General features: G+C 44.2%; 1 protein-coding gene across 9 annotated transcripts in view; it reads right to left on the reverse strand.

Annotated features, from left to right (window-relative positions):
- Positions 1-23,067, reverse strand: part of FHOD3 (formin homology 2 domain containing 3) — a 502,620-nt gene that overhangs the window by 115,238 nt on the left and 364,315 nt on the right. For 4 of the 9 annotated variants that reach the window (XM_043888941.1, XM_043888940.1, XM_043888937.1 and 1 more), the window contains 3 exons: positions 21,127-21,453; positions 20,428-20,502; positions 15,871-15,984 (listed from right to left, as the gene is read on the reverse strand). In XM_043888941.1, the coding sequence (XP_043744876.1) occupies positions 15,871-15,984; positions 20,428-20,502; positions 21,127-21,453 (516 nt within the window). The remainder of the gene's footprint in view (positions 1-15,870; positions 15,985-20,427; positions 20,503-21,126; positions 21,454-23,067) is intronic. The other 5 variants (XM_043888942.1, XM_043888938.1, XM_043888946.1 and 2 more) reach the window with 3 other exon arrangements.

The raw sequence follows: 23,067 nt of genomic DNA on the forward strand, positions 1-23,067 counted from the left end.
CCTGCTTGTAAAATGGAGATAATAATACTCCATATTATGTGAGAGTATATGTAGGAGCCTGCTTAGAACAGCATCTGGGTCACAGTAGGCACTCAACAGACATCACTTTATGTTGGGAGTGGAAAACCTACAAACACAGAGGAAGGTCTGAGCTGTGGTCTCCAAGGCCAGATCTGGAATACGACACTGGCAGTTCTCAGCGTGAGGGGCTACAGTGGGCTGTGGGTTTGATCTGAACCTTTCTGTCATGGCTCCGAGCGGGGTCTGTGATGAGGACTGCATGCCACCAGGAAGGCACCTGGGAAGCTGAAGTCATCTAAGTTACACCCAAGGAAGCTGCAACCAAGCGAAGCCACACAAGTATGCAGGTGGCCGGAGGCCAGAGAGGTTTTGCAAGGGAGCGGATGATATACTCTGAGCAAGAGGAATTGCAATATTTAATCTTGGCCGCAAAAGACTCTAGGAACTACCCCAGAAATCCCATCTGGTTCAGGCCTCCCTTTTTGGGATGTCTGGAGTAGGAACTCGACTGCACTGAAATATGGTTTGTAATCAGAGTGAACATTTATGGAGACAACACAGTGTGCCAATTATTTTGCACAAAATGGCTTTTTTAATCAGTACAACTTCTTGTACTAAGTTCTATTATTATCTCCTTTGTAGATGAGAAAATAGAGGCACAGAGAAGTCCAGGATGTAGCAGAGCTGAGCTTTTTAAACAGGCCTGTCAGGCTGGAGCCCTAATATTGACCTATATTCCTCCCCTCCCCACACCACGGGTACTTAGTAAAATACCATTTGTGCAGTACTTGCCACAGTACATGCATCAGTTTAAAATTTTTTTTTCCATTTCTTTCCTAAAAATGACTACCTTAAATTTGGTCTTCATCATTTCCACATATGTTATTATATTTCCTCCTGCAGTCTAAATTTCTAGGCCGGATCCTGTTTGCTCATTTGTCCTTGTCTCCTGACACTTAGAAGAGATGCATGATGAGTCACCTAATGAATGAATTAGATGCTGAATAACAAGTCAGATACAACTGTACACACTAGTCTCCATGGGTCTACATGCTCAGCCCATTCTCTAAGGGAAAACACAGGATGATGACCTGCTGAGATAATGTCTTATGCATAGGACCCTGTGCCCCTGGCAACAGCTGAGTGAATTGGTGGGCTCCTCCCCAAATGCAGTTCATCCAAAGGCAAGCTGTCTAGTGGTGTTTGAGGCTTCTGGTGTAGAAGGCCAAGCTAATCATAGTCATGTGCCCAGGACTTGGAAATGGAAGGTAGGAAATGAATATGTAGTTGGGAGGAAGTGAAAGTGTTAGTCACTCAGTCCTGTCTGACTCCTTGCAACACCATAGACTATATATAGCCCACCAGGCTCCTCTGTCCATGGAATTCTCCAGGCAAGAATATTGGAGTGGGGTGTCCCATATTGCAGGCAGATTCTTTACCATCCGAGACACTAGGAAGAAGCAGAAGCCAAAGAGTCAGGTGGCATGAGTTAAAGTTGTAAGAAGGTCATTGCCTCAACAGTGGTAAAATACTGGATTAAACATAGCTCGGGTCCTGCCTAATATAGCTAAAAACACAAGGCCTGCAAGAACCAAACTTTCTGAATCAACTATACCGTAGAACAAAGCTGAAGAATGTTTATAGGAATCCAAAAAAAGAGAGAGAGAGAGAGAGATAATTTACAAGGTGTGGCATCTATTAAGAAATAACTCACAAAGAGGAAATAAAATCAATCAACTGAAAACAATTCAGAAATGACACAGATAGTAGAACTAGAAGACTAAAACATTAAAAGTTATTATGACTATAGGTCATAGATACAAGAAGTTAAACAAACTATTAACATGTTAAGACATGAAAGGTATAAAAAAGAGCTCATTTCTGGTGATCTAGTAGACTTTTTCCAAAAAAGACATAAAGATGGCCCACAGGCACATGAAAGGATGCTCAATATCACTAATCATCAGTTAGACATTATTTCACACCTGTCAGAAAGACTTATCAAAAGGATAGGAAATAACAAGTGTTGTCAAGAATGTGAATAAAAGGGAACCCTTATTCACTGTTGGTAAAATATAAGTTGTTGCAGCCATTATGAAAAAGAATATGGATGTTCCTCCAAAAAACTAAAAACAGAACCACCATATGATCCAAAACTTACATTTCTAGATATTTACCCAAAGAAAACAAAAAGACTACTTTGAAAAGACATATGCATCTCTATGTTCATTGCATCATTATTTACAATAGGCAAGATGTAGAAATCAAAATGTTCACTGATGGATGAATGGATAAAGGATATGTCGTGTGTATTACACAATGGAATATTATTCAGTCACAAAAAGAATAAAATCTTGCTTTTGTGATAACACAGAAGAACACTATGAAATAAGATACAGAAAGACAGATATCATATAATTTCATTCATTTTTAGAATCTTAAAAAAAAAATAACAAAACAAATGAACACACTAAATAAGCTCATAACATTGGTGGTTGCCAGAGAAGGAGGGTGAGGAGTTAGACAAAATAGGTGAAGGGTATTAAGAGATTAAAAACTTCCAAATATAAAATAAATAAGTCATGGGAATATAACTATCATCAATAATGCTGTACTTCATATTTGAAAGTGACAGATCATAAGTAGACTTTTGATCTTAACCCTTTTGCAATGTGTACAAATGTTGAACCACTATGTTGTACACCTGAAACTGATATAATGCTGTATGTCAATTATGCTTCAATTTTTTAAAAATCCAGCTGAAAAGGCGCTTGACACTTGAGGAAAAAATAATGAACTTGCATAGAAACAGAAACTATTCAAAATGAACAATGAGAAAAAAGACTGAAAAAATCAAGAGCACTAATAAACTTTGGTAAAGCTTCAAGTTGCTCAATATATGTGCAATTGAAGTTATCAAAAGAAAGGAGAGGTGAAAAGTACCCCCAAATTTAAAGAAATAAGCACTGAAAAATTGCCCATTTTGATAAAATTACAACCCATAGATCCAAGAATCTCAACAAAACTCAAGCACATAAAAAAAAATTTAAAATGAAGAAAACTACACTAAGGCATATCAAAATCAAAATTTTAAAACCAATGATAAAGAGAGGATCTTAAAAGCAGCCAGAGGAAAAATGAAATATTGCATGCAGAGGTACAAAAACTATTACAGAATATTTGTCAGAAACAATAAAAGCTAGAAAGTAGAGAAACATCTTTAAATCACTGAAAGAAAAAAACCTGTCAACCTGTACTTCTCTACCTCCAATGTACCTTGGCCACCTGATGCAAAGAGCCGACTCACTGGAAAAGACCCTGATGCTGGGAAAGACTGATGGCAAGAGGAGAAGCGGGTGACAGAGGATGATATTTGGATGGCATCACTGACTCATGTGAACATGAGTATGAGCAAGCTCCAGGAGATAGGGCGTGCTGTAGTCCACAGGGTTCGCAAAGATTTGGACATGACTTAGCAACTGTGCAACAACAATTCATAGCTCAAACTGAAAAGAACCCAAGTGTCAATCAAGAGGTAAACATAAATTGTGGTACAATCATCCAATTGAGTACTACTCAGCAATAAAAAGTTCTTAACTACTGAAACATGCAACAAAACAGAGGAGTCTCAAAACAATTACACTAACTGAAAAAAGTCAACCCCTCTCCAAGGGTTCTTAAAGCATGATGACATTTATATGGAATTCTTAGAAATGCAAACTAATCTATAAAGACAGAAAGCCATCTGTAGTTGCTTGGGGATAGAGAAGGGCAGCCATAATCACAAAAGGGTGTGAGAAAATGCTTTAGAGTAATAAATTTGAACATTATCTCAATTGTGGTAATAGCTTCACTGGCCAAACATATGTCAAAACTTATGTGCAATTTTCTGTACGTCAATCATACTGCAAACGCTGTTTTAAAATAAATGCTCCTTGGTAAGTTTGAGTTGAGTAAAATCTTTTCATACAAGAAGCAAATCTTATATATTACATTTATTATATCAATGTTATATATCTTATATAACAATATAGCATCTAATATATCTTATATAAAGTTATTATATCTTACATATTACATTGCTTATATCAAAAATAAATCATAATCTCTGGTTAAATATTAACAAAACCCAAACTAACCTCACAAATTGATACTTGAAACTATCACTAATTCACAAGTAGGTGATTTAATATGAAGACTTAGAGGTCAATAATAATAATAAAATGTCAATTCAATGATGCAGTATGGTTTCCTGCAATGGTGAGACTGTCGTCACAACCTGCTTATTAAACTGGGGTTACCCAGTCTAATGATCATGGACAAGAGGAAACTCTGGGATGTGCCCAGCTATAAAAGGCATTTTGCTTGCCCTGAAACAAGGAAACATCAGAACTTTCTTCACACCTTCAGGGCCATATCCCGGCTTTCATGATGAAATGAGCAAGTTCAAGGCAGCCCTAAGAAACAGATAACTTTTCTTCATCAACACTGCTACAACCCTGAGGATGCTGTCACTGAAGATGGGGATGTGGTTTTAAAGCTTCCTTCCACTTTCTCCTCCCCAGCCGGACACACAGCACTTCCGTGCAGGTCTGAGCTTCCCGGTCACAGGAGGGACCAGCACAGCTCCCGAAGCCGCGTGGAGACTGGTCCCATGTGCGGTCTCACGGACTGTGCTGGTTCACACACAAAGGATGATGCCATCCTCCCGGCCTGGCTGGCGTCATGCTCTGTCCTGTCCACCTGCCCTTTCTGCAGGCCCCAAGCCCAGGAATGCAGCAGTTCTTGCCCCTTCTGTCTTACTTCCCACCCTCCCGTCTAAGACCAAGTGAGTCCTCTAGCCAGAAGGAGGTCAGTCCTTTTCCGTCATACATCCACCTATATTTGGCTTCATAATTAACACATTCTCCTGGCAGCTTCCAAAAGCACTGACTGCACAAGCCCCTCCCAGGTCCCAGTTTCCAGGCCATGCTGTCTTGAAGTGAGGCCCATCCTCTTGGTCTTCTCCCTTCGTCTCCACTCCAGGCCAACTTACCCCCTTGCCACCCACCCCCACCCTCATTGTCATGCTCGCCTCTCCTCTGAAGACATATCTTCCAAACACAATCTCCTAACTCTTGCAGATCTTCAGGATCACGACTTGAAGAAAGATGTGCAATCACTCTATTTTCTTTTTTTTTTTTTTCTTATCTCCCTCGTCACCTTCCCTCCTACACTCTCCCCTCTCAGGGGAGGGCGACAGGGTGTGATTTGTCTTGTACTGGTGACAGTTTCCCAGACCTCTTACCAGAGGTGTCCGTTACGAGGATGCAGGACCCGTGCTGGGGTTCCCACCCTGATGGCCTCTCTTTCTCCACTTCCTCAATAAAAGTTCATTTCCTTCACAATATTTATTTGCTGACCATTTGCTCATCTTCTGTTTCTGCCACCAGGGTATAAGCTCAATGAAGCCAGGGACAGGGTCTCATTCAATGTTGGACTCCCAGGTCAGCATACACGGCACATTCTAAGCACCCAATAAATACTTGCTGAATGAAATGGATGAATATATAGAGTATGTGGGGGGGGGCGTGGGGGGGTGTGCGTTCACAGGCCCAAACAGGTTTCCAGCCATCACTGGCTCCCATGGTTTTGCGCTAGCACTGTACAAAGACTAGAGAGTGAAAAAAAGGTAGGAAGGAGTGTGTGTGTTTCTATTGCTATCTAGATACTGATCTATATTTCTATCTATATATGTGTGCGCACACACACACTTTCCAAAATCAACTTAGAAACCCAGTCTCTTCCACTAAAATAGTAAAACTTACTCACTCATGGCCTAGCTTTGTGGGAAGAGGGGAAATGGGATCAGGGACCCCGAAATACATTTTCTGAAGGAGAATTCTTTCCTATCCTTCCTACCCATTTTCACTCTGTGATCTATGCACGATGCCAGTGCAAAACCACTGTAGCCAATGACAACTGGAGACCCGGCTGTCGGGGGCTGTCCCACTAGGAGAGGGCGCACCAGCAGGAAAGGTGGTTCAGGGCTCAGCTGATAGCAGGGAAACTAAGTGTCTACAGCTCTATGCGTAGAGCTACTCAATCTGTACTATTTTGATGACTGATAACTGCACTTGTGTGTTACAGATCTCACCTAACTCTCTTCCACACAAGTGAATGTTCTCGCTTCCCAACAGAAGTACAATATATATCAATACTTTTTAAGGTTGCTATGGTGATGGTGATGGTTTAGTCGCTCAGCCGTGTCCAACTCTTGTGACCCCGTGGACTGTAGCCTCCCAGACTCTTCTGTCCATGGGATTCTCCAGGCAAGAATACTGGAGTGGGTTGCCATTCCCTTCGCCAGGCGATCTTCCTGACCCAGGAATCCAACATGGGTCTCCTGCATTGCAGGCAGTTTCTTTACCAACTGAGCTACACCATGTAGGAAGGTTGCTATAGACACTCATTAAGTAAACAAGGGTGATAGGATTGTCTAATTTAAAAATATCAATAAATACATGAATAAAAATGTCTATTCCCAGGAATTCCCTGACAGTCCAGTGGTCAGGACCTAGCATTCTTACTGCTAGAGGCCAGGGTTTGATCCCTGGTCAGGGAACTAAGATCTTGCAAGCCAAAAAAAATAAAATAAAAATTTAAAAATTGACTCTAATCTCACTTTCCAAAGGAAGGAAACAAGATAAGCGGTTAACACTGCTCATGCATTTGTTCTCCTGGTTATTTGACAAAGAGGTGGGAGAAAGACAGTGAGGAAAGGGGGATCTCACACCGTAGAGATGTATAGATGGCTGCCACTCAGTAGCGAAGCAGTCAGAAGGCTGTTGGGACATGCAGACATGGGATGCAGAACATGGGACAAGCAGAAAGTGCTTCCATGCAAAAACACACACTTTTATCTTTACAATTTACATGCATGTGGACTCTCCAGTCCTGCTTATCTCAAAGATTTTCCCTGACTCTTTAATCAAATGCCCAGTCTAGGAAGGGGAGCCATCTTTATGCCATGGCTTTGTGAAACCCAGGTTCACTACTGCAGACCACGGTACATTTGTGAACCCCATTTCAGAAACAAAAGGATGAAGGCATAATGATTCAAAGGGCTGAGAGCTAAAACTGAGGTGCATGAACCCATAAGAATTGTCACAATTCATTCTGCCTGAGGAAGTCAGAGGAGTTTTACAGACAGATGTCACCTACTTGGGTCTTGGAGGATGAGAAGGAAGTGACTGAATGAACAGAGGAGGAGGCTGGTTAGAGGACAGAGCAAATATGAAAGAAGGGGGCCTTGGGAGAGCCTGGCAGCATTTCCGTGGGGTTGAAGTTACAGTGAGGATGGGCATGCTGATGGCTGCCAAAGCTGCAAGGCATATGTGGGACCCAAACTTGAGAGATCCTAGAGACGATGTTACTCAGGTGAGCCTTGCTGATAAGTGGTGGGAGGCACTTAAGGTTGCTGAGAAGGAAATGTCACTTGCTCAGATCTGTATTTCAGAAAGTGTAGGAGACATACATCACTGCAATACCTAGTCCAGGCATGACACAGATCCTGGGCTAAATCTATGGTGGTAGGAGTGGTGAGAAGGAGTCAGATCCAAAACTCATGTGGGCTGACACAGAACCCAGGTCCCCTAATGCCCACAGTCACTGATGAAGCCACCAGGAAGCCAGACCCTACTGCAAACTCCCTCTGTTAACGGACCGGTGACTCTGCTCTCAGGCACTTTGGCTGTAATACAATTACTTAATCAAGGCCACATTATGCCTTACAGGAACTCCTTGTTTGTAACAAGACTGCTACCAGGACCTAGCAGCAGGCGAATAGGAGGCCTGCTTGGTGCACGGCACAAGACGCACACAGCTTCGCCGCCTCTTGGTTTGAATGGCAGGGAATCTGTCTGTGTTGGTGTCTTTTTCTGCTGTTGGCCGTTGTGGGCTCTATGCCATCAACTGTGATCACAAAGAAAGGCGATGCCTTTTATTCCATTTAAGTGCTATTCAAGATTTTTTTTCAGTGATATTTTTTCATCTACTTTGATCAATTTAAATTAAAAATAAAAATTTAACTAAAGCCCATCGGACAGTGGAGCTCTTAACTCTACTGACACAATTTTTGGAAAAGTACTGTGTAGACCAAGAGATGGAACATGGCCAGCAAGTGTCTGGGATCCAGAAAAACACACGGATCATATATTCAGAAAAAGCAGTGATTTGAAAACCAGACAAGTAGAACCTCAAGGCATATGTAGATACTAGCAAAGGCAAGAAATAATAAAAGGCCAAAGCAGACTAGAACAGGAAGGCAGAAGCACCCAGACACCCATACAGAGCAGTCCACGTGGAGGAGGAAATCAGGACGAGGGAGACACGGGTACCAGCCAGTGATACTCAGGGCAAGGCTTGACGGGCCTGCAAGCAGCTGAGACCTACAAGAGCCAAAGTAACTGAAAGTAGGCAGGCAATGCATGGAAAAGGAGACCTTCATCCAGGGGGAGGAGTTACTGCATCAGTGGTGGGGACAGGTATTCTAGGGGTCACAGGAAGTGAGATCCTCCAAGTCAGCGCTTAGGCTCAGCATGTCAGGCTCCCACCCGCATCCTAACCGCGTGGTCCCAGCTTCCCCAAATATCCCTGTGCTCCTTATTCCAGTGCTGGCAATCATCATACAAAACCCCACAGCAGCAGACTACAAAAACAGGACTGTTTCAAGGTAGCACATGATATAGTCATATTCCAAAGACTGGGAAAGAAAAAGGGCTTCTGATAGCCTCAAATGCTTGATCCATCTGAGAAGGTGGGCACCGGAGGATATGGGAGACGCTCCTATGGAAGCAGCTTGAACAGACACAGAGTCAAGCCTGCATTGCTGTTGGTATACAACAAACCGACAGGGAAACGAAGGACTGTTCACTAAATGGTATTCAAACAAGTGAAAAAATGTAACTTTGACCTCTGCCTCACACCATATGCCAAAATAACTTTCTGGGTAGAAAAAATATTTCCATGTAAAAATTGTAGCTACAAAAATATTAGAAGAAACCATGGGAGAAAATTGTAGCTACAATTTTTTCACTTGTCTGAATACCATTTGGCGAACAATCCAACGATTAGAAAAACCCATGGGGAGAAAAAGGGACTTGCCTGGAGGCTCAGTTGGTAAAGAATCTGCCTGCAATGCAGGAGACACAGGTTTGATCCCTGGGTCAGGAAGATCCCCTGGAGAAGGAAATGGCAACACACTCCAATATTCTTGCCTGGGAAATCCCATGGACAGAGGAGCCTAGCCGGCTGCAGTCCATGGAGTCGCAAGAGTCGGACATGACTTAGCGACAAAACCACCTCCACCATAGGAGAAAAAGCTGTCCTCACAGGGAACACAAAACCCAGAAGACAGAAAAGATTAATAAATGTGATTCCAAAATTTAAATTGTTCTACACACAAATGTTGTAAAAAGACCAATGACTGAGGAAAGTAATAGGCACACCTACTAGAGTTTATAAAGAACCTGGACACCTCAGTGAGAAAAAGAACTCAGTGATCACGAAGCACAAGTTCACAGGAAAGGAAGGGTGCCTTTACATATGAAATCATGCTCATTCATAACAAGAAACACAAATTTAAATTTTAATGACATACAACTCTTCACTGTTTGGAGAGCAAGTTGAAAACTTGAAAGGTGCCTCTCTGGCAGAGGTGTTGGGAACACAAGGCCTTTTACACATTGTAGTTGAGAACCAAAACTGGTACAATCTTCACTAAGAGCAACTGGGCAAAAATCAATCAAAACTGTAAAGATACAAAAACTTGACTTACTAAATCTATTTCTAGGCATTTGTCCTAGAGATAATCACACAAGTGCAAAATGACACACAGATAAGAATCACACTGCAGTATCATTAGGGCCCATCATTACATGATTGGGTATATGAAACAGCACCCAGAGAACAAAGTATTAAAAAGAATGGGGCAGCTGTAAAGAGACATTCAAAAGCAGAGACATGATTTTGCCAGCAAAAGTATGTATAGTCAAAGTGTCTGTTATTCCAGTAGTCATGTGAGAGCTGGGCCATGAAGAAGGCTGCGGGCCGAAAAATTGACACTTTCAAATTGTGGTACTAGAGAAGACCTTTGAGTCCATGGGACTCCATGGAGTGCAAAGAAATCAAACCAGCCAATTCTAAAGGAAATCAACCCTGAGTATTCATTGAAAGGACTGACGCTGAAGCTCAAGCTACAATACTTCGGCCACTGGATGTGAAGAGCTGACTGACTGGAAAAGTCCCTGATGCTAGGAAAGACTGAATGCAAAAGGAGAAGAGGGCGGCAGAAGATGAGATGGTTATATAGCATGACCAACTCAATGGCTGTGACTTTGAGCAAACTGGGAGACAGTGGAGGACAGAGAAGCCTGGCATGTTGCAGTCCATGGGGTTGTGAAGAGTCAGACATGAGTTAGTGACTGAACAACAACAAAATGGAAAGAGAACCAAGATGAATTTTTAAGTAAAAAAAGCTGAATGCAGAGTAGTTTGTATAGTGTGTTACTATTTGTGTAAACCTACATTAAACACATATATGCTGATATTAACATAAAATATCTCTGGAAGTACACATAAGGAATTGCAAGGTGCCCTTGCTTTGGGGGAGGATAACGGGGTAGGAAGAAGGTTCACCTTCAACCTGTGCACCCCTTCACACCTTTCAAATGCTACTACATACACCAAAGGCCCATATAAACAATAATACACAAAATTTAAAGCTGCAACTTTAAATTTTTATTTATCCCTTACTATCCATTTTATCTCTAAAGGAAGTATTACTGTTAATATCTATGCTTACAGTCTTCCAGAAAGTAAAAAAAAACTCTGCTGGGATGACTATACAAGGTAAACAATTCCCAAACTTACAAGCACTCTTTTTTTTTTTTTAACAATTAAGCTTTGATTTTTATTTTGTGTCCAACTCTTTGTGACCCCATGGACTGTAGCCCACCAGGCTCCTCTGTCCATGGGATTTCCCAGGCAATAATGCTGAAGTAGGTTGCCATTTCCTTTTCCAGGGGATCTTCTTGGCCCAGGGATCGAACCCACATCTCCTGCATCAGCAGACAGATTCTTTACCACTGTGCTGCCTGGGAAGCATTTTGTTACATGTGTATATGTACACTTAATGAGTATAATTGCTTTGCTATATGTAAACATATATTAGGGCCTTGGTGCTAGTGGTAAAGAATCCACCTGCCAATGCAGAAGACGTAAGAGATGCAGGTTCAATCCCTGGGTCAGGAAGATCCCCTGAAGGAGGGCATGGCAATCCACTCCAATATTCTCGCCTGGAGAATCCCATGGACAGAGGAGCCTGGCAGGCTACAGTCCACGGGGTTGCAAAGAGTTGGACACGCTGAAGTGACTCAGAACGGCACATACGTATATTAAGGACTCCTGACACGAGTGTGTAAAACAGGCAGGTGACTGGCATTTGCAGCAGACAATAGCACTAATGTAAGGCGGAAAGAGGGCAGACTCGGTGCTTAAGGCACATACTGGCAGGCCTACAGAGGAGCCCTCCCTGGCCTCCTAAAATCTCCAAGGTGCACCCACTGAGCTCTCAGCATCTTCACTTGCTCATGACCACCCACCCCCAGCTCACAGCACAGGGGCCTCATTCCCAGAGCACGCACTCCCCAGCCCCAGCACAAAGACTGATCTGCCTCAAGGCACCTTCAACCCCCAGCACCGGCCTCACTGTTCCCTTGAATTCCCTTAGCAGCTGCGGTCACAACACCGAAGGAGCGAACAAGCGTGCAGCTGCCACTGCTGAAAAGGCCCACCAGAGGGGGATGTCGCGGTAGGGATGCAGAGAGGATGCGCTCAGGCCACAGCCACAAAGTGACCGCGCTGCGATGATTGTCTGCCTGTTTGTTTTATTTGAATACTTGAAGATGAATGGTTCAAATACTCTTGTAATTTTGTTTTCTTTTTAAAAGAAAATATTTAGAATGTTTCCACTCAAAAAGCACATTTTCAAAATTGAAGCATTTTCAGAGTCTGCTTTCACTAAACAGTTGCATCTTGTATCCCTGAGGGCTTCTGCAAATGGTTCTGGTCTTCTTATTTTGTTTTGTTTTGGTACAACTCAAACTGCAATTTCATGAAAGTTAATGCTGCACTGTTTCTAAAAGAGCCCTGTAAACAAAGCCGTAACAGGGGATGTGGAGAAGGGTTCATTTTAATACCCCTGCTTGACTTAATTTGTATATTGTTTCTTCAGCTCTTCCTTTCTAGGTCAATTTATCATTCCAAGCTTTATTAACATCTAACACACTAATATGCTTGGGAAAATATGAAAACTCTAAACTCACGATAATGCCCAGTTGTAGTCCCAAAGCGGGCTGACCTGCCTGAAGGGGTGTTTTAGTTGGCGTGATTTTCCTAAGGACTTCAGGGAAGTGAATCTTGTTTCCAAATCAAGGAAAAGGGTTTCTAGAACTCCCCAGTAATGCATGGGGTCTTGTCATGTTGCTTATTAGTCCAGAGTGTTCTGACAGAACACGTGGGTTCTCATTGCAAAAACGCAATTGTTCATAAGAGCGCAATGTTTTTTCTAAGAGTTTTTCTTTGGAGTTTCAATAATTGCTACTGCTACTGCTAAGTCACTTCAGTCGTGTCCGACTCTGTGCAACCCCATCCCTGGGATTCTCCAGGCAAGAACACTGGATTGGGTTGCCATTTCCTGCTCCAATGCATAAAAGTGAAAAGTGAAAGTGAAGTCGCTCAGTCATGTCCGACTCTTCACGACCCCATGGACTGCAGCCTACCAGGCTCCTCCGTCCATGGGATTTTCCAGGCAAGAGTACTGGAGTGGGGTGCCATTGTCTTCTCCAGTTTCAATAATTAGGGGTACATAAAACATCTTAAGGATAAATCTTACAAACCCTCCTAAAGTATATACCTCGGTCAAAACAATCCGGTATCTTAATAAGACAGAACATATTTGTAAATATAAAAATAGATTACAATGACATCTAAAGAATCCAGTTATTGGAAGAGAAAAAAAAGAAAAAATCAAACTATAAAAATAAATATTATAAATACAACTGACATAATATGCTAGGCTGGTGAGATACGAATATGATCTAGAGTTAAGGCCTTTCTTGTTTTTACTGGTTTTTATACTCACAAAACATAAGCTGGCAAAGTGAGAGTAGAAAGTGGTGATACGGCCGGGCCTGGTGGCTTTCTGGCCTTAATGGAATGGCACATCTGATGTTTCAGTCACAGATGGTGATGGTTGAAAAAAAAATCATGCAAATGGAAAGGGAGTAAGAAACCCTTTGAAGCTTTCCTCGCTGGTAGAATCAGTGATATAATGTACTTCCTATGGCAGGAGTGCACATGGGTGAAGAGGCAGCTCCGAACAGGAGGCGTCCCTGCCTCGGCTGCTACCCAGTGACGGGGTCTCAGCGTGCAGGCTCCCTCCGAGGGATTTCAACCCAGTGCTTTCTTCAAACTGAGGACCACGAAGTCCTCACCCCACCAGCACCGGAGCACCTCCCGGGGTGTCAGACACACTCCTCAGGCCGTGTGCACCCCAAGATGGACATCTCCATCCTCGCTCTGCTTCTTGTTCTACACCTTCCATCTCAGTTCCTTGTTTCTAACATCCGCAAGCTCCCCTGTGTCCACCTCCCAGTGGCAGCCAAGTCTGCACAAACGCGCTGCTCCTTTCCAGCCCCGAGGCGTCTGCCGCTCCCGGGCAGGGTCACCCCTCTCTGACTTAGAGGCAGCTTCGAGGGGCCCTGGGCCCTGCAGCTTTGCCCCCGTGGCTCCAGCAGCCCTGTGGACCAATTCGTGCACGGCACCAGCTGTTTCAGAACCCTAACAGCCCAGGGCCTTGGGATGAAGTCCAGCCTCCTCCAGGGCACTCAAAGGTTTCTGGGATCCAGCTCCTCTTCTCCCTGCCCTGCTAAATCTGCCCAGCCCCTCAGGGGACACTCAGCTAGCCCCAGCAGGAAAGAGGCACAGACAGGAGTCCTTCAGGGTCCTGAGCTCCTGGACCTTCCAGCTCAAACGGGACCTGGGTTTCCCCATTTGGACCTGGGAACAACGTTCCCCCGAAGGCGAAGTCTTGGGAAACTCGTGGACCTCCTGTCCTTCCAATTTCTCAACCTTAGAAACCTCCAAATTGTCCACAGTGAGTGGATAATTCACCTGGATCCTTCAACTGGCATTCACCTTGACTCTTCCACAGCCTAGCCCCAGGAACTATAGCAAAGAATGGAGCCTGCTTCCTTGCTCCTAAGGAGCTGGCGACCTAGCAGGTGTGAGAGGAGTGATGCAATATCAAGTCAGATTCTAATAGTCCTCACTTTAGCCTCAAATCTCACATCTCAAAGGACAAAGGTTCTCTTTCTGGGTGACCTCTCTAGGAGCACAAGAGACCTCAGCTGAACCCCAGAACAAGTGCCCTAGGGTGAAAGGCAGAGATTTTGTGGCAATCCATTTGTTACCTTATGACCAGGACCAAGCCGAGCCCAGGTGTGACCAACTCACGACCACACTGGACCGTGCCACCTGGGAGTGTGACACCAGGGGGTTTAGGTACAATTTTAGAAATTAAAGGTGGTGTGCAGCAGGGCAACCCCCTTCTTCCAAAATCTCCAGTCAGCAAAACACCCTTCAGAATATACTGGAGACCATGCAAATATGGAATTCAGGTAGAGTTTGTTTTAAATTTGGGATTAGAGGCAAATGACCTCTGTGAATTGCTCATATCTGAATTTCTGGTCAATCACAAGCTGCTGGACATTATGTCGCATCATCGTACACTGTCACTTCCCACTGGACCCACACAGTGGGGTTCAAGTGTACTTGATCATCTGCTCAGAAAACCACCCTCTAAGGTAAGGGTTGACATAATTGGCACGTACCCTCAGGGATTAAATAACTTCCCAGTGAGTGAACTGGAACCCTAGCCAGTTTTCTCTAAGTCGGCACTCTTGCCATATAAGGGAAGCTGTTTTTAATTGTTCTGAAATTACAGGCCTTACCTTTCCCTTGTAAACACATCCTTGTGCAATCCCTTGCTTCTAGGAGTAATAATAAGTTCCTTTCTGGTGGTCTAATTAACACTCTTGCCAAGTTAAATTCCATCCACGGACCCATATAATTCATTTGTTTTCTGGTAGGTCCTAGATTAATAAAACAACACCTTAAAGGGCCCACTACCTCCTGATTTACATAGAATGAATCATTCAAAGGCGAAAACAGATGTGTATAACAAATTGCAGGGTTAACACAAAATCTAGAACACTTTTTAAGGGGTGAATCAAAACATTCACATTTAAATATTTTAGAACAAATTGGCATGCCTATCTTTAGTATGTTGAGAGGTAAGACAGTATTAACAATAAACTACCACCTCTAATAAAATAGTTATATAGTACAGTGTGAAAGAGAAAATAGTCTTACCTTTGGACTATACTCCATCAAGGGAAATATTTCAGATTATTCTTTTTATTTATACTTTTCTTTTGGGCACTCTTTTTTTTTAAAAAAGTTTTTATTTTGTAATGGGATATAGCTGATGAACAAATAATGTTGTGATAGTTTCAAGTGAACAGTGAAGGGACACAGTCATACATATACATGTGTCCATTCTCCTCCAAACTTCCCTCCCATCCAGATAACATGCAGCAGAGGCCCCTGTGCTATACAGTGGGTCCTTGTTGGTTATCCATTTTAAATACAGTAGTGTGTACATTTCCATCCCAAATTCCCTCTGGGCACTCTTAAACTGATTCCCTTCGCTGGAGGACAAGGAAGCGATCAGTACATACAACCCACCTTTCCGGCCTGGCCTCCTGTGGGGGTGAGAGTGATGACGTGGGGGTGGTGGGCACACTGGATCCAGACGAAGGCCTCGAGGAGTGATGGGAGTTGTTGCCAAAGCTGCTGTATCTGAAGAGTACAGAGGGTTAGGTTGGGGGCAGGAAGGGACAGAGAAATGAGTACAGGTCACTAGATGATCAACACTCGGCAAACTCTCTTAATTTTTACAAGAAAAATTAGCACTGGAAAAGTGCTACCTAGAAAAGGTAGCACTGTTAGCGATCACCCTAACTTAAAGAAACTTACTAACTTCTTCATTTTTATTATTTCTTATTAGAGAAGCTTCCCAAAGTCCAAAAAATGCTAAGTAGCGGGTTATGACAAAGGGCTTAAACAAAATCCTCATGTTTCCTTTCTAAGTGTACATTAACACTAGTTGCTAACATAAATAGAATCCAAATTGCTTTGAATCGAATCATGAAGATTTTTCTTGCTTCCAGGACCAAACCTGTGTCTCCTGCACCACAGGTGGATTCCTTACCGCTGAGCCACCGGGGAAGCCTGGTGGTGGCACAATTAGTGTTAATTCCATCACAGGTCTGCAGAAAACATCAGACAACTGACTAAGGAAACACCTTACTAAAAAATTCTCCTTTAGGTGTTTCTGAATCAATTTCATCTACTAGATGCCATAGTCTTGTTGCATGCCCAGCAATCAAGGAGCAACTGTCTCCAGACCCTCTAGGCTGGCCCGCCACTTAGAGGTGCACATATCCAACACTTTCACCCAACACGTCCTCAGAACCAAAATGACAGCCATTAACTTTCAATGAGCTTTCATCAACTCCCAGTCAACCCTGACAAGTTTCAGGATTTGTTAAAGTCTAGGGCTCTCTTGTTTTTTCAGAATAGCTGTTCTTTAGCTAAGCTGTATTCAGCTATCATCAGCAGAGCTTTGTCTCACAACCTACTCAGCAACAAGGCAGGGCTGACTCTTTCTTCTAAATTGGTTAGGACACACTGCTGGAGTGTGTGGGACTCCAAGGGTTACTATGATGAAAGTGCACAAAGACCTTCCCATACACAGTGAATCCAGTACAAGTTCCCACCAACAGAATCAGTACTAACCATTCTCGGAAGCCATTTGATCTCAAAATAGGGATATCCATTGATCAAATAAGTCTACTTTTGGGGAAGTTAACATAACCTTACTTACAGTGATTTATATACTAAAAGCATTACACAGGAAGATTCTCACTGGCGCCTCACTGAGATCATGGCAAAAAACTGGAAACTACCCAACTAGGTAACAGAGTGAGGATAAGAAAGTATGATGTAACACTCATTGATGGAATGTTATGCAACCATTAAAAATGACTGCCAATTTATAAGTGAAAACATGGCAAATGTTCATAGTGTGTTTATGTATATACATGCACACATACCACAGGCAACATCAGTTTATAATATTATATAGTAAGTTTGATTATAATTGTAAAAATAAATCCTCAAAGGTAAAAAATAATGTGTAGAAGAAAGCATAAAGATCACCTATTTCAAAAAGCGGAGTACAGAAGTAAAATTTCAGATTTCCCTAATGAATTACTACATTATAATAGAACCTAAAATACTCCTATTACCCCCAGTCTGTCCTGTGTTGCTAAGTCTGCTGTGTCTGCCGTGTCAGCTTCTTGTTTGTCTTTTCACTATCATGTGTCAGCTTGTGCTCAGTACCAGGCACCCCAGCAGGCAGATGGGGACTCACAAAGCTACCCCGTCAGCCTCCCCTGTTAACACACCATTTTCATGGCACTTGGTTTCTGGGCATTCATCTTCTCATCTCTTAAAAGTCCCAACCCACTGCCTGTCCAGCAGGCTAACTGCTTCTTCTCTAAGTGAGTGTTGCCTTGATTTCTCAAGTGGTGGTGGTGGTTTAGTGGCTAAATTGTGTATGACTCTTGTGACTCCATGGACTGTAGCCTGCCAGGCTCCTCTGTCCATGGGATCTATCAGGCAAGAATACTGGAGTGAGTTGCCATTTCCTTCTCCAGGGGATCTTCCTGACCCAGGGATTGTACCCATGTCTCCTGTGTCTCCTGCCTTGGCAGGCAAATTCTTTACCATGGAGTCCCAGGGAAGCCCATTATGTCAATTACACCTCAATAAAAAAATTAAAATAAAAGAGGGTCCCTCTTTTATTCATAGGCCACAGAGAAGACAGAAAAGCAAAGAATAAGATGATATGAAAGAAAGGAAACAGCAGAGAAGGGAGAAAAAGCCCAGCAGGAAAGAGGAGAGAAGCAGCAGGCAGTGGGCCCTGCTCAGGAGGGAAGGAAGCTGCCCAAGACCCCAGGATCCTCCGGGAGACAGGCCCCTTGCTCTGGCTTCAGACCTGCCATCACCCAGCTGTCTGGACATTGAGCTTGTTATTCTACACAAGCATCTAAAACCATCCCCCTTCCAGACCAAAAGTAGGCATCCCGGAGAATGCTTTACCAGTGTTACTTTACTAAAATTATGTCTCAAAAACATTATGGAAATAAAACAAGCATAGAGTCATTTCCCCTCCTTTAGTTTCTCTAATGGTTGAACAATTAATTCGACTACCTCGTGGTCTGTCCAATTCTGCGTCTCAATTTCAACTAAACTAACTGAATTCACTGCACAGAGTTTTTTGTTTTTGTTTTTAAAAAATTCGTTTTAATGACTAACTGCTTGGTTTCTATTATAGCCCATGCAACTGCAGTCCACTACTGAGCAGTCAAATCTGTACCCATATTGACCTGGGACAACCACAGTGAATGAACATCAGAAAATTAATGGGTACAAACAATATTTATATGGTATTCAAATTCCTGTCAAATAATTTAAAAATTATAAACTCTCCCCAGCTAAATCCAAGCTGATCCTCATTCACAAGTGTGCATGTGTGCTCAGCTGTGTCTGCCTCTGCAACCCCATGAACTGTAGCCAGCCTGGCTCCTCTGTCCATGGGATTCTTCAGGCAAGAACACTGGAGTGGATTGCCTTGCCCTCCTCCAGGGGATCTTCCTGACCCAGGAATCGAATTCACATCTCCTGCGTCTCCTGCATTGGCACACAGATTCTCTACCACTGAGCCACCTGGGAAGCCTCACAAGCATGAGACTGCTTTTCTCAATTTATGTGTATATCTGTTTGGGCCAGTTCCATGTTTCTATTGTTCTCACTCCCCCAGGACCGTGAGGGGTACTGAAGCCTGGGGCCACGTGGGAGGGACCTGGGACCAAGAAAGCCCCGTCAGGGCCTGTGAGCCCATCACCATCCTGGGCTAACACTATCCTGCTGGGGAAGATGAGGTTTGCCAGAATATCTTTCTTCCAGTCAAACATGTGGCTCATCACTTGTACACAGATACTATTATCAAGGGACATAAGAGCTATGCTAGATGCATTTCATGAAAATTGTGTGAAAGATCACAGTAACTCAGAATTTTAGACCTAAAAGAGACTGGTAGAGAACTTGCTGTTTGGAGGTGTTCAAACAGGAGGTCACATACTCCCGACAGTATTACAAAGCCATTCTGGCTGAGTAAGGCATCTCCACTTACCAAACCACTCTGTGCCTCCATTTCCTCACTGAATATACATGGACCACCAGTTAATACTGATTTTTATTACTGATCTTGGACAATTTGATTGTTTAAAATATTCAAACTCTCTGCTCCCCATTCTCTGCTCTGCAGAGAGGTCCTGATCCAGGCATCAGTGAAGAACAGGCACATAGGTAAGCTGGCAAACACCTGAAAATTGCCTGAGCATTTTTGATTTGCACACCTCCTTCCCTCAGCCTCATCTCCCATTGGCACAGGAATCACTGAAGCATCCAAATGTAAATAATGCAATTATATTAGCCAAGACATGGAAACAACCTATATGTTCATCAACATATGAATGGATAAAGAAGATGTGAGTTAGATATATATCAATATATACAATGGAATATCAGTCATAAAAGAGAACAAAATAATACTATCTGCAGCAACATAGATGGACCTAGAGATTATCATACTAAGTGAAGTGAGTCAGAAAAACAAATACCGTATCACTTAATAATACATAGGGAATCTAAAATACGATACAAATCAACATATCTATGAAGCAAAAACAGACTCACAGATATAGAGAACAGACTTGCAGTTTCCCAGGGAGGGGGAAGAGAGGACTAGATTGGGAGTCTGGGGTTAGCAGAGGCAAGCTATTATATACGGGATGGATAAACAAGTGCTACACTATAGCACAAGGAACTATATTCAACATTCTGTGACAAAAAATAGTGAAAAAGAATATGAAAAAAATATATGTATAACTGAGTCACTTTGCTGTAGAGAAGAAATTAACACACTGTAAGTCAACTGGACTTCAATCAAAATTTTAAAACATAATTAAATTAATGCCCAGGAAGTGATTCAAAACTGCAACTGTTTGCCATCTCACAGGAAGTTATGAGCAGTGTCTGAAAGAAAATCATATACATGAGAATAAAAACTGAAAGCTACGAAAAAGAGAAAGGAGATAAAGAAAAGACACCCACCTATTAGAAGAGAAAGACCGGAAGTTGTAAGGCTCGGAGGCAGAATACGTGCTCAGATGGAGAGAATCAGAGGAACTGTGAAAGGAAGGAAAACTCACTCAAAAGGCTGCCTGGAAAGTTGGCGAAGCCCCTCGCTGCATTCTGCAGATCAAGAGAGATGGGCTTGGGGAGGTGGGGGGGCGTGCTTTAGATTCTGACATCATGCTTATGTTTATAAACCTGAACTTCATAAATCCATTTTTAGTAATGGCAATAGAACCCAAGAGCTCCTCAATTGGCACAGACAGGATTTTCTTCTGTGTGCGCTAAGTCGCTTAGTCTTGTCTGACTCTTTGTGACCCTATCGACTCTAGCCCACCAGGCTCCTCTGTCCCTGGGATTTCCCAGGCAAGAATACTGGAGTGGGTTGCTATGCCCTCTGCCAGGGGATCTTCCTCACCCAGGGATGGAAGCGGAGTCTCTTACATCTCCTGCATTGGCAGGTGGGTTCTTTACCACTAGCGCCCCCCTGGGAAGACCATAGTTTGCCTGCATGCTGTAATTAGTGAGTGGTCAGGGACTTTACACAACTGCTGCCCTCTGATCTGACCCAAATTCACACAAACACAGTGCAAGACAAGCAGGAGGATGCGGTTAACACGCCCAGGTCACCTTCCCCGGGGTCAGCCTCACACAGGCCACCGCGGGGGCCGGATCTACCTGCTTTCCTGGTGGGACTCGGCTTCCTTCTCCTTGGTGGACAAGGGCGAATCCTCAAAGTCATAGGAGAAGAGGTGGAAGGGGCTGTGGGGCACGTAGGGCAGCTTCTCTCTGCTGGGTGATGCCTTCGGGGGAGCGGGTGCAGTGGAGGGCGGCCGAGCGGCCGGGGTGGGGCTGGGAGGCGGCCGCAGCGCGGGCCCCGAGGACCCTCTGTCCGAGGGGGTCCCCGCCGCAGCGCTGGCCGGCAGCGGCTTCTCCGGCGAGGCAGCGGCGAGGGCTGCATCCTTTCCGGTGGCGACCTGCTCCGAGGCAGGTTGGGCCTCGCTGCTGCAGCAGCCGGGAGGAGAGCAGGAGGAGAGGAGGAGAAAGGGGAGGAAGAGAGATTGGGGAGAGAGGGAGCCAAGGTTAGGAAAGGGGGAAAGGACGTGTAAAAACTCATTACCGTCGGGGCCGCCGGCTTCAGAATCCGGCGGTGTTTCTTGACCTGTGGCATAGAAGCCGGAAACCCCACTTTTCCCAATAATCCTGACGCCCTGGGCTGGCCAATCTGGGAGGTCAAACCAACCTGGCCTCCGGGCAAAGAGGGGCCTTTGTGAGAGGATCTCATGGGGCCTCAAAGGCTCTTCTGCACCTCCCCTCTTCACCCCCCAAGGGTGAAGTTGTGTTGGCACCAGAATTTCCATAATTTGAACTTCATTTCTTTGTCTTGCTCAACAGGGGATCTGCCCTCCTCCTAAAAAGCCCAGACTTGAGGATGCAGTATACCGCAAGCTCCAAATTTAGGAGTTAGGGCTTGTGGATCCTTTCCTGAGAGCAAGTGTGGAGGAGGAGAAACGATGCCAGCAGGACATGCAAAGAACTGGAAATGAGGGGCTGGCAGAGTGAAGACACATTTTGCCTGGTTCACGGGCACATTTCCCCGGGGTCTCCTCTACCACTAAACCCTAGACATCTAGACCCCTGCAGGCAGGCCTGACTCTGCCACGGACAGAAGTCCGTGGAGACAGAAGTCATGGAGACTCCCACCTTCAGGGCTGGATTGAAAACACTTCGATATCTTGATGCCCACCTCTGTCACTGGAGTCCTGTGCTGTCCTTAGTCGCTCAGTTGTATCCGACTTTTTGCGACCCCATGGACCTTAGCCCACCAGGCTCCTCTGTCCATGAGGATTCTCCAGGCAAGAATACCAGAGTGGGCTGCCATGCCCTCCTCCAGGGGATCTTCCCAACCCAGGAATCGAACCCAGGTCTCCCCCATTATGGGTGGATTCTTTACCCTCTGAGCCACCAGTGAAGCCCACTGGAGAATCTACCTTAAATTCTGCAGTTTTCAAAACCATAGTCCCTTTCCCAGAGAACTTGACTCCCGGCCATGCCCATTTGGAAATGGAACATGAGCTATGATTTTTTTTTTTCTTTCCTACCTCAAATTCGGAGCTCCATCTGTGTATAAGAGCAGGGATATACTGGTTCTCCTGGCTCAGAGGGAGAATGGGATGAGACCACACTGAGGTGCTCAGGGCAGGCCTGGCACAGGGGGTACATACGATGGTACACACACACGGCGGGTACACATGGCAAGCATCCAGGGAAACAGCCAGCAGGACGAGGAAGCAATGGACGACACCAGCCCACAGTAGGAAGCGGAACCTTTCCCACCACTTTGAAGTCTAGTAGCTTGACACCAGGGAGCAAGTAACATCACATCCATGTTAATGAACACCCTGGCCGAGATCAAACCCTGGGGTTTCGTGTGCACACCCTCTGCTTCCTAAAACAGAAAAGTTTAATCTGTTTTGAAGATGCCCTACAGCACCAGTCATGCCATCAAAGACACTGCCGGGGTAGGATAAACCGCCGTCTATCTGTGTCAACAACCATCCCGTGTAAAGGCGGCAATGGTAGTAAGGACGCCTTTAGAGGCTGCTCTTTCCAGCCAGA

This window comes from Cervus elaphus, chromosome 27, assembly GCF_910594005.1.
Source record: "Cervus elaphus chromosome 27, mCerEla1.1, whole genome shotgun sequence".
NCBI lineage: Eukaryota > Metazoa > Chordata > Mammalia > Artiodactyla > Cervidae > Cervus > Cervus elaphus.